Below are 18,480 nucleotides of genomic sequence, written 5' to 3' on the forward strand. Positions count from 1 at the left end.
GCGTAAAGTAGATCTTGCAACTTTAAGGATCAGACTTTTTTCATGTTTATGGTCATAGACTTATTCAGTCTTTGAGCAGACCACTCTTTAACATATTCAGTGTGTTCACACAGTCCATTTATTGCGTTTATCCTTATCACAGGCATTTGTTTCACCAAGACTTATGCAGACTTTGTTAATAAGTATTAATGTTATCTTATTTATTGGAGATATGTAAGCTGCATTTTGTGTTCGGGTTCTGGCATCCTGCTCTGAAAACTTCTTTCACTTCTGTTGGAAAGAAGCAGAGAGATGGAAGTGGGAGGGAGAGGGTGGAGGGTGGAGGGAGAGGGTGGGGCAGATGTGCATACAGTAGCTGAAGTTTCATTCTCTTTCCCTCCCTGTGTGGGTGTAACAGAAAAGAAGGTCTGAGGAGGTGATGAGGGACACAGAGATGTCTGTAATCATTAGTATGTTTATATTATCAATCTGATTCCACACACAAGTGCAGAGGATGCTCTACACATGGCCGTTCATGTCTGTTTGAATGTATTTGCTGTACATGATCATCAGAAAGACAAGAACTGCTGCTGATCCTAGAATAAAACCAAGCGCCTCCTTCTTTCTAAAATGTAAAGCACATATACATCTAATTTACATTAATCCTTTTGATATGATCGCATACCTGTGACATCCATGTGGATCAGACACAAGTTTTCCCAGAGCACCCTCACCAACAACAGCAGCAATCACTTTTAAAGGAAATAAAGGTGGATGCTTTAACGTTGCTCTGCGTCCTCCTGTGGTTGAAAAAAAAACACATTTCAAATCTCCAGGTGAGGTATGGGTCAGTCACATTAGATCGTTCTAAGCAGTACCTGCTGTTCTGTGTGTATGCTATGGAAGCTGAACTGGGGCATTTTGATAGCACACATGCTGGCGAGAAACCCATCATAAAGAGGGGGTCCTCTTAGTGGCATTATAGCATGATCTGTGTGTAAAGAGGACACCAGCCAGCTGTCTCAGGTGGCTATGTAACGTGTGTAAAGCTATGAAAGTGTCCAAATAGTTTGGGTAAAAGTTGAATATCAATATTTAGCTCTATTATAGACCTTTGCTTCCCCCGTTTGCCACTACATCAAAATGACTGAGTGAATTTACCAACTGTTTATTTAATATAAACAGAATAGGGTTTCTCTCCCATGGTGGTCATTTAATCTGGTCAGAATGAGTCATTTTTAATTCCTACTGGAGCATTCGGAGGAGGAGGGCAGATTAGCAGATTCCTGGAGTGAATTTGTGTGTGGGTTGTTAGATGGAGGGATTTGGAAAAAGGCGGTAGCTGCTGGTGGGAAAGAGATGCTTCTCTGTGCTGCCCAGCTTGGATATGATGTTTCACAACAAGATGGAGTTAACCCCATCACCCGGCGCCAAAGTGAATGGCGGAAGTGGCCCTCCGAGCTGTTAATCCTTACACAGCCTAAAGAGTGTTTTGTCTGTTGAAAGCTGAGAATTGTGTTCAAGACGTGGTGTACAAAGTGCAGACAAGGCCTGATCGTATAGACCACGACCCCACCCTCCACCCCCTACCCACAAAGACAACAACAGCTGATTCTGTCACTGCTGCGACTGACCACCAACCAAGAAGTGCAGCATGTGAAGGCACAACCTGTCTAGCCTCCGTGTCCTTGGTGTTGTAAAAATGCCTGCATTTGGAAGAGTTGTGATCATGTTTGTGTGCCTGTATTTTGACAGGCGTCTCTGGGTAACGGAGATAATTCTCCCCTGACCTTGTTACTCAAGTACTGTGTCAGGTATGCCCCATTTTCTGCTTGTGTGTGTGTGATTCTCTGTGTGTGTTCCCTCTCTGTGCCAAGTGCAGGGGGATTAAATACATTTGTTAAGTGTGGTAAAGCTCTTTTTCTACCCCCCTGGGGTCAAAGCATCATCCAGGAGGCTTCTCATTTGGATTTGTCACAGCTGCAGTTTTGTTTTTTGGCACATGAAACTGAAATTTTTTGTCCCATGTTAATATCATCTGCACTTGTATGTTATCCTTGAGTTTAGTTACTTCCCTGAGGTGAAAGTGCAATTTAGCCATTTAGCTGTGAAATTGGTGAGTCATAAATGTCATTTGTGGTTTGGATGGAGATGGTGAAATGGATACGTCTGTCTGACAGAGAAGTGGGAGGTGGAGACTGATGGAAGTGAAGGCTGCTGGAGAAGGAAGAGAAGGGAGAGGAAGAGGAGGAGGAGGAGGAGGGAGGTGACGAGGTTATGTGTCCCAGAAGTGAAGGAATGTGCATCGGAGCCAGAGATGATGCCCCGTAGCAAATCTTTTAGTCTCACTTTCTGGTACTTGACCTGAACTTCCACCCATCTGCTGCCAAATTGTCCAACTGATGGAGCAGAAGACAGCGAGGGTGGTGTTTTCTACACTTGTTTTGGTTTTCTTAGTTTTGGCTAAGTGTTCTTTCAGCTGTTCTTCTTGTCAGTTTTTGGCTTCTGTCTTGCTTTAGATACAAAGGACAAATGGAGCACTAAAGTGCAGTGTTTGCTTAAAGTTTTCAACAACAACATGTGGGTCTATGACTCCCGTGTGTGTTTCGGTTACGTTTACATGTGTTGACTCATAGTATGACCTACTGAATCCCTACAGTTCAATGAAATGAAGAAAGCCACACTTTATTTCCACGTAGCAGTGTAAAAATGAGACATGGAGTCAACAGCTCTTACTGACAGTGTGAGCTGTCACTCAATTTCACACCTATCTAATCACATAAATAACACAGAAGGTCATCAACACTGCTACTTGTTGCCACCTGAAAGAGGTCAACTGAGGGCTGATAGAAGGCAGGTGTGATGGATCAATACTGGGTCACACTGGGTCTTTAATCAGGTGCCATTGTTTAGTAAAAAAATCCTTTGGAACTAGTATAAGTGCACATGTAGCCGCTTATTTGACTGGTATTTATGCTCCTCATGCAGAAAAATATTTTGAAGAAAAAAAACAATAAATGTCTTATTTGATCTCACAAGACTCCTGTTTTGTAAAGGGCACAGATTGAGATTCATCCAAATCTAATGAAGATCAAATCTGAACTGGCTCACATGGGAAGTTTCTGCAGTACAGAAATGTTCCTAAACTTATATTGTGTCAGCAGTTCAGGCAGGTTAGTTATTGTTTGGCAAACTGTAAAAATCACTGCAGTAAAAAAGGTTGGGTTTTGGCAAAAAGTTGTGGGTTTTCCTTTATAAGTTTTAATAGTCCAACTATTGATGTTTTATGGTCAAATAAAATATTATTAGGGGCCACTTGCTCATACCTGATAAATCAGTGGATAAATATAAGTGAATCCAGCCTACTATCATCTACAGAGTTTACTTCAAAAACTAAGAGGCAGAAAAAAAACGTGGCCATGTCAGGACATTAGAGAGAAATGGGCCCAGGCATGACACAGCTGGTCAGGTTCATGGTGTAAAAGCAGCTCATTTCCTCTCTGACAGCCTACACTTCCCCTCTCCAGAGACACATACAGTATTTAGGACTTTTCAAATAAAAACGTCCTGCTACTGGACCATCAGAAACCACATGAATACTTTTACAGACTAGATGACAGGTGATCAAAGATGACAGTTTTTACACTCAAATGACATTTTTCTTGTAGTGGTTAATTTAAACAACTAAATGATACAACATACAACATTTAACAAAGGTCAAAGGTCATTTTAACAATGACCTCATAATCTCACAGATTTATCAAATTCCTTTTGCAGTACAGACATGGATGTAAGTCACACTTTCATGCTGGCTGTCCGTGTTCCTCACGTTAGCTGTATCTAATTCCAGGGTTGCATCCTTTAAAGGCTGCATTTAAAGAAGGATCCTATCACATCAGTGCAACAAGTCTCAGAGAAATGTGACCTTCTTTTACCTGGTATCATTCAGGTGGATGTGACATTCATCCATTGTTTACAGTACAGCAGGATGCAACACCTTCCACATAATGAAGTGTCAATGGATGTGAATTACAGCTGTCAAGGTTGCTATGTGAGAGGAGCTCATGCTACACACACCTCAGGATGGGTAGCCTTTGTAGGCCACATCAATCAAAAGATGAAGCCACAGCTTTAGTGTCATCAAATGTTAGAACATTAGAGTCAGCACTTACACATTAGGAATATACGCTCCCTGTCCGATCCCTGAAATTAATTCTGTTGACACACCATCTGACTTTTTTACTGTTCTGGTGGGAATTTAGTAGGTATATAACAAGAAAAATATAATTTATATAGGTAGGCTTATAGTCAAGTTAGGTAACGCTCTTGTGCCAGCAATAAAAATAGTTGGTATCACATCAGCTAAAAAGCTCTAGCAGAGGCTTCTTGGAGAATCAAAGTGGGAGTTTAGAATCATTAGCAGAACAGGCTAAAAGGCCAGTGTGTGTGGTCGGTGGGATAAATGATGGACTTGGTGATGACTAATCCTGCCTGACAGTAGAGATGAGAGAAGCACATGCTACATATTTACCCCATTATAAGTTAACTGATTAACGATCTTGCCAGAATGTGGTGTGTGTGCAGCCTTTCAACAACTCCTCTGATCTGATTAATGAAGACATTTCTTATTTCTGTCAGCTGAACATAACAGTGATGTGAAACCTCTGTCCTGCACCCCTAACCCATCTCTACTGAGCTTAGGTTACTCTTGTGTTTTTACCAGACATGGTAGAAATGAACTGCTAATGGCACTAAAGATACAGAGGAGGATGGATAGAAATAGCAGATCCCGACCGAACATTCTCGTATATCCATACTGAGAGCCTTGAACCACTTTCCTGGAAGAACAGATGCTTTATTCATCTCCTCCTGTGTTGTCCTTTTATGTTGCTGCTCATGGAGCTTTGTCAAGTTGTTTAACAATAAGAAATACTCATTTTATGTAGCTGTTATTCTCCTAAAGTATTCCAGACAAAAAAGCCTTCATCAGATAAATTTGAGTAGGAAGCGAGCTGAGCCTGTCACATGAAGTGGTTCACATCAGGGGAAGAGGGGGTATTCCAATCTGTCAATGCACACAGATTCAAGGGGAAGATTAGGACATTTTGAACTGATACGAGTGCATATCTGCTGCCAGCGTTCAGCATTTCTAAGGCCTCAAGTCGGTGAAATCTATGAGCAACAATCTCTCCATATGTTGACAACCACAGTGATGTAATGCGGATGTAGGCAATAAAGAGAGTGCAGAACAATAGAGAGCAGCCCTGTCTATTAGATGACTATCAAGTGAAATGTAACAGTGTAACTGTAACATCGCTAAAAACATCGGTTTGTTGAGGTAGGCACAAAAAACTTCTTTCTTTTTTGGCCTCACACTGTGCCGCCTCACTTGTGTGTCATATATCATATGTTGTGTTTCTGGATGAATGATGATAATCTTACAAGGGGGAAATTTCTCCTAAAGGATCAACAACACTGCATATACTGTGTGTGCAGCGTGCCTGTGTTAGAAACAGAGCTTACATGCACACACATTCACGTGTACACACACATCCAGTGCATATGTGCATCAATTTTGTAAAATCACAGCAATTTACCCTGTCCCATTTCCTTAAATAGTATCCTAATAAGACATGCTGACTATGCTCATAGTTGCTGTTTGTTTTAAAAGCAATCTTTGGACGTGTAGTGCATTTAGAATATGCTTTAAATTTGACAATTTTGCCACAATTTGTGACTTCTTGCCTCTTCACAAACCAACTCGCCAAAAGTTTTTCCAAAAAAAGCCAACATTTCTGTTTAATGTAGTCATATACACAGCTTAGTTAGAATAATGTCTTTAACTGGTCATTATTGATGTAGTTTTTGTATTTGTACTTGGAATATTGAGAATATTCCAAGACGTAAGTATTAAGTCTGTACAAGTCACAGAGGTCATTCCTTGTCCTCACGTGCTGACGTGATTCCCAGACACCAGAGCACTCTTAAGAGAGACCCAAAGCTGACCCAACCCCTTCTTGTCTTTGTGAGCATAAAAGGCAAGGAAGAGGCCTTCCTCTGCAGAAAGAATGGCTTCCTAAAGCCCATATCCTGTGGCACAGTGCTGCACATTCACAGAGGAGCTGCAGGCAGAGCCGAAGTGAAGTGAACAGACCCTTTCTCAAAGAAAACAAACATCCTAACAAAGTAATGGGTATCTGCCCCCCCTCCCTCCCCTCCATGTCCATCAGCACACGCTGACCTCTTTTAATTGTTGCCTCAATCGCAGGAGATGAATGAGAAAATCTGCAAATTCAAATCTGTCTAATACTTTAGCTGCAGACATGAAAGTGTAAACTTTTCGAGTTTACATTTGTGTGTGTGTTTGACCAGCCCTACTCTTGTGGGATTGTTGTGGAATGTTTTTTTTTCGTGTGTGTGCAACAACAACCACCCCAACCAATGATGTGTGGGCACGTGAACAGAGCACTGCATAGAAGCCCAAAAAGCCCACTGGTAGACACAACAATCGTCCCATTTCTACATTTTTTTATGAGACCACCACAGAATCTTCTGCATGTCAGTGCTCAAAAGTTTCATCTTTCTTCTACAAAAAGCCAGTTGGAGGGGCTGGCGGTGGTGATTGTGCAGGGCTTAGAGCTGGAAAGTCCCCTCTGAGCCTCAAAGATTAGCAGCAGTCTGGCCTAATTTGTCAAGAAGGTAACATTTCATTCACATGCACATCCTTACAAACACCCAAACACAGAGGAAGAGCCGAGTTATCAAGATGACCTTTATATTGAAAGCTCTGTTTGAGCATCTAAATCCTCACTAATGGTCTCGGCAGAGGTTATAGGTCAACAGGATGATCCCATGAGGGTCATGTGACTTATCAAGATGGAATGCTAATGGACAAGCTGATTAAGAGAGGTCAGTGACCATCATAATTTAAAGCAGCAATATTATATAGAAAAATAATGCACCTCTTTGGTCACAGAATCATTATAATGAAATACATATTTAAAGAACTAGATCTTTGGGGTCTTTGGATTTAGTCCAATCTATGCAACCCTTTAACCTTATGATTTCTCAGCACATGCAGACAGCTGAAATGATCCCATTTTGACTCTGTTTTTACATGCTCACATACAGTACAAATAAATAACCAGCAATGCCTGAGAAATAGCATGAAGCAATTTTCCCATTTGTTGAGTTAATTTTACTTGTGAGAATTCCTGTCAGCTTCACTGCTGAAGGAGCTGTACATCATCCCCACTGCATGTCGCATGTTTTCTGACATGACCAATAATTTGTACAGTCCCAGAGGATGTGTGCTATACTCTGCCCACTGCCAGCCAATGTTTGCTTGGATTAAAATATAGAACTGTGATATGTTTGTTAAGATTCGAATGAGTAATCCTTTATATTTTTTAGTTTTCTTAACTTCAAGACCTCCAGCACTTCCAGCTCTTTCAGGGGTCTTTCAGCTCCAAATTTGATGACAGGCAGCATTAAACTGGTCACGCTTGGTGATGCATGAGCACACTGGCAACTTACTGGTGTGTTTGCTAGCTTTTGTTCATTAACTTCTGTGCGTGTGCTCTCTTAGTTCATGCATTTAATTAACATTTTAGATTTCCCAAAGAAACATAAAGATATGATATCATGAATCTTGCCAAGTTTTATGGTTTTTACAGCCATTCATGAAGTCTGGTATTCATTTTGTTTACATCCATTGCATGTGTGTGCATTTTTGTGATAGTTGGCCCTCTGTGTGTGTGAGAGAGAGGAACAGCTCTCTGCAGATGCATCTGCTTTTGGTTATGGAAGTTATTCTATGGTGTAGATTAATACCTGCTGTTGCCTGCAGCAAGAACAGGACATGTTTTACATCAAGCGGGTCTCAGCAAATCAGCTCTACAAGACTCCATAAATATAGGAAACAGAAAACTTAGCCTGGTTTTATTGCAGAATGTACATATAATATGTCTCCAGGTTTATAAGTCCCAGCTTGGCCTTGTGTTTCTCTGGAGAACTGATGTGCAACTACTGTGCAGGGGGTTGTCTGTCATTTGTAAGGTTGAATAGTGTCTTAAATTATTAAAATGTTTCCATGTTAACTGCTATTAACTAGCCAGTATGTTTGAGATTTGTCTATTTTAAACTTTTGTGAGTCTGTGAGTGTTTTTAGGTGTTGCAAAATAAAGTAAATTACAAAAAGAGTCACTTAATTGTTAACACCTGGCAATGTAAATCAAGCTTAACTTTGAAGAGCAATGTTATTTGAGCTGATATCTAACTTATCTAACTGCCTATTTAAAAACTGCTATTCCATCATACATTTTGCATGTGCATGTGTAGCTCACTCTCACACAGACACACACATACTCATACTTGTTTACAGAGCTGCTTGCACCAGGAGCCTTGTCTTCCAAGTATGGCAGTCAGTCAGACAGTTCCCCTCCTCCACTTCTATTCTCTCCTCCTGGCCTCAGAAGGCCTGGTATGTTAGAGCAGCAGTTCAACCCCACCACAGGCTGAATAAACATATCTATCCTCCTTAGCTCATCTCTTATTATTTAACTTTTTTTTATCTTTATATCTCTTATTTTTTCCTAAATGTGACAGTGACACCTGTCTGATAATCACCTCATGCAAAGAACACAAAGCGACATTCCCAAACCACAGAGTCGACAGCACTGTGTTTTCACCAGAATAAGCCGACTGGATGCTGCTATATTTATTAGTAGGCATGGTACTACCACAGTGTGTTTACAACTGTCTCATTTAGTGCAGCTTAATGAGCCTTGCTGCCAAGTGACGTTTATGGAGAAAAACTATCCTGATTGCCTCCATATGGAAGCCATGATCTGTGCTTTAACATCTTTATGAGGTTATTGCATAGGTTAAATATCTCTGCCACTTTGCTAAATTTACTGTAACAGAGCAGAATCCCTTTTGATGGCTCAGGATTCTGTATTGATTGCCAACATGTGTTGGCAATGCAATCAAATTTAAAGGGAAACAGGAGCTTGTATGACTTCAACAAAATAAAAAGGAAATCTGTGCTGTATGACTCCAGTCGCTATTTCAGTCATTCCACAAAATATCCTAGATGTTTGTGTGAAACTTTGTTGATAGGTTAACAATGTTGCACAATATTTACTGCTTGGACACAAAGCCAAAATCTCATCGGATGTCATTAAAAGTAATTACATGAGCTAACTCAGAAACCCAAACGCCCAAAACAGAGTAGAATATGTAAACACAAGTGATGCAACATGGTGTGCCTCACGTGGTGCATCTAGGAATTGAGGACAAATAGTTGAGAATTCATGGAGCAGTTTCAGCTTCTTGCTGCACAACAAGGCCAAACTGCAAAGTCAGAGGCAGGGTGGCAAACTAGATTTCACAGATACGAGCATGATGGATGTGTTTGTGGCCAAATAAGTCATCTTAATTTTGCAGGAAGCACATATTTTGTTTGTCTTGGAAAAGTTGCCTGAAGGTGTTAAATCAGGTGTAGATATTGGATGAGTTCACATCCACATTCCAGGATTACAGCCATCACTGTGGACATGATGGTTTTGTCCTTGTGAAAGAGCACTACTCTTGCCAGTTTCAGCTAGTCTTGATTATCTCTTATAGCTATATCATTGGTCAGTGTACTCTGCCCCTGTAAAGGTGTGATACTTTTCCCAGTGGAGCCCAAAGAGTTTCAGAACTCAGTGAGCTGATAACTTAGTCCAATAGAGTTTGCAATAACACTAAAAAATATAGCTGTGAGCAGCAATGAGGGAGCCAGGCAGGAAAAAAGTTGCAATGGCAATGGGATGTAGTTACATATGAGAGATGCTCATAAGCACTCATAAAAAGTCTCATGCCAGTACACGGAAGTTTGGCTCAGATATAAGGCTGTATAAGGCATCGTCTGAAGATCATGTGTCAAGTTTTCTGACGATCGGTCAAAATATGTGACCGCTGGAGAATTTGTGTTAATAAAATCCAATATAGCGGCCAAACACTTATACTGACCCTAAAAGTTGACAATGGCCATCAATAGGACCAACCACGGTATGACCAGACACTGGAATTTTGTTGCTAACCCACCAAACACATTTTTGACAAGTATAGCTTCCCCTAGTGGCTGAACTGCACCAAATTTGTTGTGACCCCTTGCAAAGGAGTCTAGAGTCATGTGACCATGATTAGTTAAGATACTGCAAAGGGTTGGGGAGATATGAACTCACTTCCTGTTTGGCGGCTTCGCCATCAAATTTGTTCAGCTGTGATGGCTGATTGCCTTGGAAGACACAAAATTCTACTGATACGTTTTATCAAGAATGGTCTGAAGATCATCTGTGCCATGTTTTGTGACAATCGGGCAAAATATGTGGTTTTGGTTTTTACAAAATGCAGCATGGTGGCCAAATTGTTACGCTGACATGAAAATTTAGCAAAGATCATCAATGGGACTATGAACAGTATAATGAGAATGAGATAAATTCAGTTTCTAACCCAAACACTTGGGTTATATGAGCCAAAACATTTTTTTTTGTGATTATTGCGCCACCTAGTGGTCAAACCACACCAAATGTTTTGTGACCCACAGTGAAAAGTGAAAGTGATCACTTTTGTGAGGTTTAGTTTGATGTGTACCAAATTTCATGATAATGAGGCAAACTATGTGACTGTGTTGCAGCAGCTGTTTCACTGCATCTCTTCTTCCATGTTAAAGGACTAGTTGGTGGCGCTAGAGGGTGGGTGGTGCTGACATGAAACTTGGTGAAAAGAATCATGGTACAGATCTGAATCACTGTGGCAAATTTCTAAACTTTTCACCAATTGGTCCTATGGGCTGCCATATACTAGAGCCATAGATTAGAGACAGAGGTAGTAGATAACTGCTCAATATTGTACATTTACTGGCTCACTATTAAACAAAAATACCTAAATATTATTCTGCAAAAATCACTCAAAGTTGAGCAGCAACAATAGCCAAAAACTCTCTCAACCTTTGGCCACTTACCAATTATGCTTCTTATTTGGGCTTTTGCAGGTATTGTTTGTTGTAATTATTCTTTCTATTCGTACCAGCCATAAAGTTAATGCCTGCCAGATGCAACATTAGATTAAGACATGGATGCAATTTTGCACTAAATGACTAAACCTGGAAAAATACAGATGATTATAGCTTTTTCACTGTAAACACGAGCATGCAAGGTAAATATGGAAAATTGGAACTTATCCATTAAGTGCATTAAGGAGTTTATGGCAGAGGTGTTACACTGAAGTTGTGAGAGGAATAGAAAGAATGCTCTGGGTTATCTGGGTTATCACCTCTCAGAGAAATCCATATCAATGTGGAAGGAAGACCCTTTTCTGCTTCTCCACAGCTGAGGAGATAACTGAGGGGGATTTCCACAGTCACAACGTTTTCGACATTTTTACAAAACTGATCCAGGAAAACTTGTGTTTTGGAGTAAAAACAAGCAAACAGCCTTCTATTGTACTTGTTTTCCGACAGAAATGTTTCCATATGACCATGAGTCTTTTGTGTGTCTGGTTTGAAGCCATTATCTGGCAGAAATCCATTTAATTTAGGTTAATAGAGTAATAAGTACCACAACGTTGGTATGCCTTAACTTATAATACTGTCTGATAGCCACTATGTAGGAAGGCCACCTTAATATTAGGCTTTCGTTTGTGTGTGCACAGAATGTGAATACACATGTGTATAAAAAGGAAAATAGGGGGTTTGAGGACAGAACTTCTCACACACTTCAGTGCTCAGCCTCACCAGGATACCCCTGAGATTTGTAAGATATTTCAGTGGTAGTGGGAGGTTATGGCAGGAATGTGCTGGGAATGTAAAGTTGTCTTAAAGAAACGTCTGCAGATGACACTGACCAGATGTTTGTGTGATCTTCAGTTTCCTTTAACATGGAAGGAGAGATGCAGTGAAACAGCTGCTGCAAATGTACAGTCAGTGTGTGAATGCCTAAAGGGATGGGAACAGTTTTGCCACCCCGTCAGAATAATAAGTACTGTATTATATTACTTCTGTAACATTCTTTCACACAACATGTGAATTTGTCCACTTTGGCACAAAGAATAGAGTATCTGAGTCATACAGCTACAGAAGTCTAGAGACAAACTGAAAGGCTGAGTCCTGTGAGCCCCTCTTAGTTGGTTTACCTTGACAAAATTGTGCAAATAACTTCCTTTTCCGCCCATTGTTTACACTCTGTACAAGATTTAGTCAAGATGCCTCAAGTCTGTTTCATGAGAAATGTGAAGTCAGGAATGTAATGTGTGAATAACTGTGTGCTGAAGAGAGCACACTGCATGGATTGGTTGTAAAAGAGTTAAAAAAACGTTCTTCTCTAAACACAGTATACAGTATAATGTGTATAATGTGCAAAATCCATGCAGGTTACATTGGGTCATTTAGGCTTCATTTAGCTGCAGATAGCCTCACACACACTCTACCTCTGTGACCATTTTTGGATGGTCAGGCCCTGCTAAGATGGTGACAGCCAGATCAACTAAACTGAGCTTAAAAAGGCTTCAGGAAAACAATGGGAATGTATGAACAAGCCAGATTGGCAGTCCCTTTGACATCATAAAGGGGCAAAGCCCCACTAGTGCTGGCTCTATCATGTACATTGAACTAAAATTTTCATAAACCAGCCATAGTGGTTCTGAGCCCTGACTCATCTATATGAAGAAAATGAATGGAGTCCTATGGAGCTGCAGTCCAGTAACATACATTAAAACTATGGTCATATTTATTCTATTTTTGATATGAAGAGTTTAAACAGTAAACACAGTAACAGCTTTAGTTTTCAATCATGCTGTAAGAAACTGACATTTGCCTTTTGTAAAGGGGGAAATCAATGGAAGCTATCCTGTAACAGTTGGTGCTGGTCTTAGCCATGACTCTGCTTCTATTTCAATGTTTTCCATTAGCATTCCAGTTATGTAACAGCTCTTTACACTGAGCTTTCGTTTACATTAAGAGTTTTTTTGTTAATGTCAGTGTCTCTTGAGGCTTTTAATCTGGAGTGCAAACAATACTCATCACTTCCTTTCTCCTGGGCTGGACTTGCGTATTTAATGATGTCAGACATATCGAGCAAGTGTTGTTGAAACGTCAGGCCTTCTGGGAAGAAGCTTTACCTGATGTAATCTCTGGCAACTGCCGACTAATAGCACCAAACACCAAGATACATCAATCCATGTTACTGTGTCAAAAATCATGGACACTACACCTGATCCATCCTTCCCATCTGTTGCCATTTTATGCTTCTATCTCATATTCTTTTAAAGCAAACTCTCAGGTCTGTGTTTCTCAGCCAGCTCCAGCCTCAGTAAACAATCACAAGCACACTGTCATATACACACAATTACGATAAGGCACTGTTTTGCGCAGCACCCAGTAAAATTAAACAATCTGCCAGCATGCGTCATATTGATCTTTCACAGTTATGGAGACATCCAGGCCTGCCATCCAGACTTAGGGATGACATAAACACTTGTCCAGAGACACGTGAGGCTGTCTGCTGTGCAGGTTTACTCGGCCTGATACAGTTCCTCCAGAGCTCAGTGACTCACCAGCCACTGGATACTGACAGTGGACGTTAACACTGAGCACTACAGGGCCTCAGTCTGTTTGCTCTGTGAAAGATCATGCTGTTTGTGCACAGTAACGTCGTTTTATTTTCCCACAGTCTCAATGTCCAACAAAAGGTGAAGCCTTTAAGAAGAAGTCATTTTCAATAAAAGTACATAAAGTATTCAATATTGTCCAAGATATATAATATAAAAACAGGAATTTATACCGTTTAAACTTATTTGAACAAATTGTATATGGTGCTGGTTGGTCTTGTTTTAAGGTCAATATAGGGGGGCAGTACCCATCTCTACTGCCTACTGCAAGATAAAAGTATTGTTAATTAAATAAAGAAATATAATAAAGCAGTACCATAGTATATAAGGGAGTACTTGAATACATGCATGGTGTATATTCCACCATGTGTCATTTCATCTTGGGTTTTGTGTTGTAGTACTGCTTTCATCTTCCTTTTATCTTTGTATGTGTATTCATGTTAGAAATGTCTTGTAGTGTAGATAATGAGAGCCTCCATAACCCTATTCTTATGCCTGAGGATCTACACGATAGGGTCCTCTCAAGATCCCTCTAATGCACAAATATGAAGTCAGACCATATCTATGGTTGCAAAGGTTATAAACACGACACTCTTTTTGTGCAGATGTCAGTTGGGTCTGTGTACTATCACTCCCATCTGGTGTTTGGGTTTATAATGATGCATAACGGATGTACATAGAAGGAAAACAAACGGGAAAATCAAAGAAGCAGTACTTTGATCTACCTGCAGATAGATGTTCCAGCAGTAGACATCACCAGGTGGTGCTTTTCATTCTGTCCTCATTGTGCGTAATGGTCGTAAAGGCCTGGTCACGCCCACAAACTTCCAGGAATGTCTGCTGACTTAAGTTATGTCTTTAAGAGGATGACAGAAACTGCAAGATAGACAGAGAAACAGGTGAATGTAAAAACATTTTTCCACAAACAGTTGTCATCAGCAGTGCTGGCAATATGCAAGGCTGTCCCCCTATTGTTTTAGCATACCTTTTTTCCCTTGGTAAACTGCCAAAAGTCATATTAATCCACCCCCAGGAGCCCTTATTGCTGCAAGCAAGTTATAATAAAACACACATGTGCCTCATTCACAGTTGGTTTTCCTCTCTGTTTGTTTTATGATGCTAATCTGATCTGAAGCAGGTAGTCATTTCCTGCAGTATTATATAAAAAAAAACAATTAAGCAACCTGAAGTGCTGAGGTGAGACAAAATAAGTGAGTGGTGAATAGGAAGTGTTGCAGGCTACACATGTGCTACATGCTGCAAATAGAGAACAAGTGCAGTGGGACAGGGTGCAGGCAGGTGGGGCTCAAACTGCTGAGAGGAAGTGTGTTTGCTGTGGTTTTCCACACATGACCACATATTGATTCAATTATTAGATACATTGGGGTGAATCATACATCCAGTTTAGAGAGAGGAACATTAAGAATGGCTTCAGGTTTAGAAAGTTGGAAAGGGATCACAATGAATGGTTATAGGGCCATCTACTGCGTTTGTTGTGTGTGTGTGGGAATGAGCAACAGACAGAGAAAATATGTAGCTGTGTACTCTCTGCCCAAGTCTGCACAGCCAAAGCTCTGACAGAGTTTTGGCTGGGCGCCTCACACGTGAGTCTAGAAACAGCTGGAAGATGGAAAGGAAAGGAAGAGAGGAGCAACGGAAGACAGAGCCAAGGCAGTGCAGGCCAGTTCCCAGGCTCTGGCCTCTGGAGACCCCAGAGGAAAGGAAGCAGGGAGGGCGGGAGGGGGGGTGAGAGGACTGAGGCCAGCTGTACTGATGTACTGTGGCCTGCAAACAGTTCTACAAAGCTAATTGATGGCCCCTTGTTTCTTTATTAGAGGTTTTCATTTCTTCATATTTCTTTACTAAAATGAGCATAATTAAAGCTGCTACTATTGACAGACAAATGGTCTGTGAACACTATGACACCTTATACTAAGAACCCATCACTAATAAGCAGTTGCTTGCAACTTTTCTGTCGTCAAGTTCAGATAAAATTTTAGTATAGGCACATTTTACAGGTTGTTTCTGCTGCCCCCTTGTGGTCAGAAAAGTTTTAAGCAATGCTCTTTCCAGTTGTTTTTTAAGTGACACGTTTATTTTTGTTTCTCTTCATCCTCAGGGTTGTGGGGAATCATGTGGAAAATGTGATTGCAGTGGTGTGAAAGGAGCAAAGGTGAGTTTTTTTTTTATTGCTACCCTTTATTTCCATACGTATTCAACATGAATGTAAATTCATTTTTTACATTACTTTGTTTTCACTGCCACAGCAAAGCAGTGACAGTGGCTGTCTTCTTCTGACTAATGGGGTCATCTCAGTGGTTAAACTTGAGCCTGGTTTGGGTGGAAAGGAGAGCATAGTTCCCCGTCACGGAACAGAGACCAGTACGGGAACAGAGATCAGTTTGAATTAGAGCATGTCCGTTCACACAGCTGGGCTAAAGGCCTTATTCCCAGCTGCAGGGAAACACATAGTTACAGATGTACAAGCAGTAGGGACACCAGACCTGAGCTGGCTGCAAGCCTCAGAGCTGTCAGCACTTTAGTATTAGTGTAAATCACTGACCAGAAACATGAGAGGGTGGTTTGGGTTGACATGGGCAAAGGTAGTTTTTGCCTTTTTTTCTGAATTTATTTCCCTTTTTCCACTTAGTTTGCTTATATTTTAGTGTAGTGAGTGATCTCCAACCACAAAAACCTAATCATGGGATATAGTTTTATGTTTTTATGCAACTATAACAAACAAAACAAAGTGGCAATATTGAAACAGTTGCAGCTAACTGTGAGTAGATTTATTATTCCCTGCAGCTCCTAGTGTTTGACTGCACATGTGTACTATTGGCTCAGTGTTATGTGATGACTGCATAGTGTTGTCTGTCCACTTAGTTCGACAGACAGCCCTTTTATGGTTCACTCTAACAGCAACAGTAGCCAAATATTCAGCTCAAATCGACAACAACAGATGTACTGACTGTGGTCAGTGGAGCCCAGCCAATCGCTGCCGACTCAAAAGCACCTCGTGTGTTTTGAACCAGCCTTCCTAAAAATCTCATGTGAGCTATATTTCCTATGACATCACTTCTTGATGTTGCACAGTTGGAGTTGCCATGGTAACCCAATGATAATTCCCATGGACCAGTAAGCTCTTTGATTGATTTGAGTCAGGTGTTGTGGTCAGGGAAATGAATCTTAAAATAATAGTTTCAACGTGGCTGCTTTATTATTTATTATAAGTTTTTACTCTCTCCCATTACGGGAGAGTTACTTGACGCTCCCTCATGAGTCAATGCTGCCATCTAGTGCACAGGAGAGTAAAACACTTGTGGGTCAGTACTGGCAGGGTCATGGAGGAAAATACAGTGACCCTTTTAAAAAAATGCTACAGCATTTATGGCAACTAATATTCCATTTTGGCATTAACTTTAGAATCCATGTGGCATTAAATATTTTCTGTACATCACAGGGTGAACGTGGATTTCCAGGTCTTCAAGGTAATATGGGATTCCCAGGGATGCAGGGCCCTGAAGGGCCTCCAGGGCCAATGGGCCCAAAGGTGAGTTGAGACTTTCCAGCTATAACTGAACACATATTAACAGGTATAATCTGAAAAGTAATGCAGTCAGACATTTTTGTAGCATTTGCCTCTGAGAAGTGGACTAGAAGCAAAACATCCAGTTAGAGTTAGAGTTAGTCAGTCTTATCTTTAACTTTGACAAAATATACTCGGTGAAATACTGTAATTACCATTCTAGATACTTTTTACAAAATCTGACACACTTTTGTTTTGATAAATATAAAATTAAATTCCACATTCGGGTGGTTTAAACAAATATTTGCCTCTCATATTTACTGCTGATTACCTAATCTCATTGTATGCTTCCTCCAATTTTCAACACAAATTAAAGCTATTTTCTGTTTTATATTAATCCTGATTTATTTGTCTATTAGGGAGATCTGGGTGCATCTGGAGCTCCAGGACTGAAGGGAGTGCGAGTAAGTAAACCACAATTAAAAATTATTTAGTCTTAGATATGAAACACATCTACTCACTTTGTGTCACAAGAGAGAAAATCTGATATGCTTGTGATTTTTCAGGGTCCTCCTGGTCTGCCGGGTTTCCCAGGAAATCCTGGACTGCCAGTAAGTTCCTCAGATCTGCATCATTGCAGTTATGTTGTCCAACAGTAAATCTAATTGGTTTGTTTTTCCACTCATAGGGCATGAATGGAAATGATGGTCCACCAGGTTCACCTGGTATACCGGGATGCAATGGGACAAAAGTAGGTGTCTTCTCTGGTTTTGAAGCAAACGTTATTAACCTAGATGTCTCGTCTGAGCTTTAATTTTCACACTGTTTATACCTACTGACTATGTTGTGTGTGTGTTTCAGGGAGAAAGAGGAAGAGATGGTGCTCCTGGTTTCCCTGGTCTTCAAGGGCCCCCTGTAAGCATCCACAGCATGCATGAAAATTGAAAAACATTTATAAGAAAAAATGCATTGTTATCCAGACTGCCAAGCATTTTGGCATTTGTCAAGTGCATTTTCAAGGCTTCCCCATCACATTCAGCATGACTTTACATAATATAGCAGTAGATCAGTTAACGCAATTTTAAAATGTGAGAATTTACAAAATAAAGATATATTTCTTTTTTCTCAGGGAATCCCCGGAGTCCCTGGTATGAAGGTTAGCTGAAAATATATCCTACTTTCTCAAAAAGTACAGGTGTTTTTCCACAATAATGTTTTCTATCAAATCATTTACCTTTGTTTTACAGGGGGACCCTGGTGGTGTGATTGGAATAGCTCCCCTGAAAGGAGACAGAGGATTCCCTGGCTTACCTGGACAACCTGTA

The 18,480-nt window shown here is 40.5% G+C and overlaps 1 protein-coding gene across 1 annotated transcript in view; it reads left to right on the top strand.

The window, feature by feature from the left end:
- The window catches only part of col4a1 (collagen, type IV, alpha 1), a 33,208-nt gene that overhangs the window by 261 nt on the left and 14,467 nt on the right, over positions 1-18,480 (top strand). Inside the window, exons 2-9 of the mRNA XM_028433754.1 lie at positions 15,749-15,802; positions 17,090-17,179; positions 17,575-17,619; positions 17,722-17,766; positions 17,844-17,906; positions 18,017-18,070; positions 18,285-18,311; positions 18,403-18,477. Of these exons, the coding sequence (XP_028289555.1) occupies positions 15,749-15,802; positions 17,090-17,179; positions 17,575-17,619; positions 17,722-17,766; positions 17,844-17,906; positions 18,017-18,070; positions 18,285-18,311; positions 18,403-18,477 (453 nt within the window). The remainder of the gene's footprint in view (positions 1-15,748; positions 15,803-17,089; positions 17,180-17,574; positions 17,620-17,721; positions 17,767-17,843; positions 17,907-18,016; positions 18,071-18,284; positions 18,312-18,402; positions 18,478-18,480) is intronic.

Source organism: Parambassis ranga, chromosome 21 (genome assembly GCF_900634625.1).
Source record: "Parambassis ranga chromosome 21, fParRan2.1, whole genome shotgun sequence".
NCBI lineage: Eukaryota > Metazoa > Chordata > Actinopteri > Ambassidae > Parambassis > Parambassis ranga.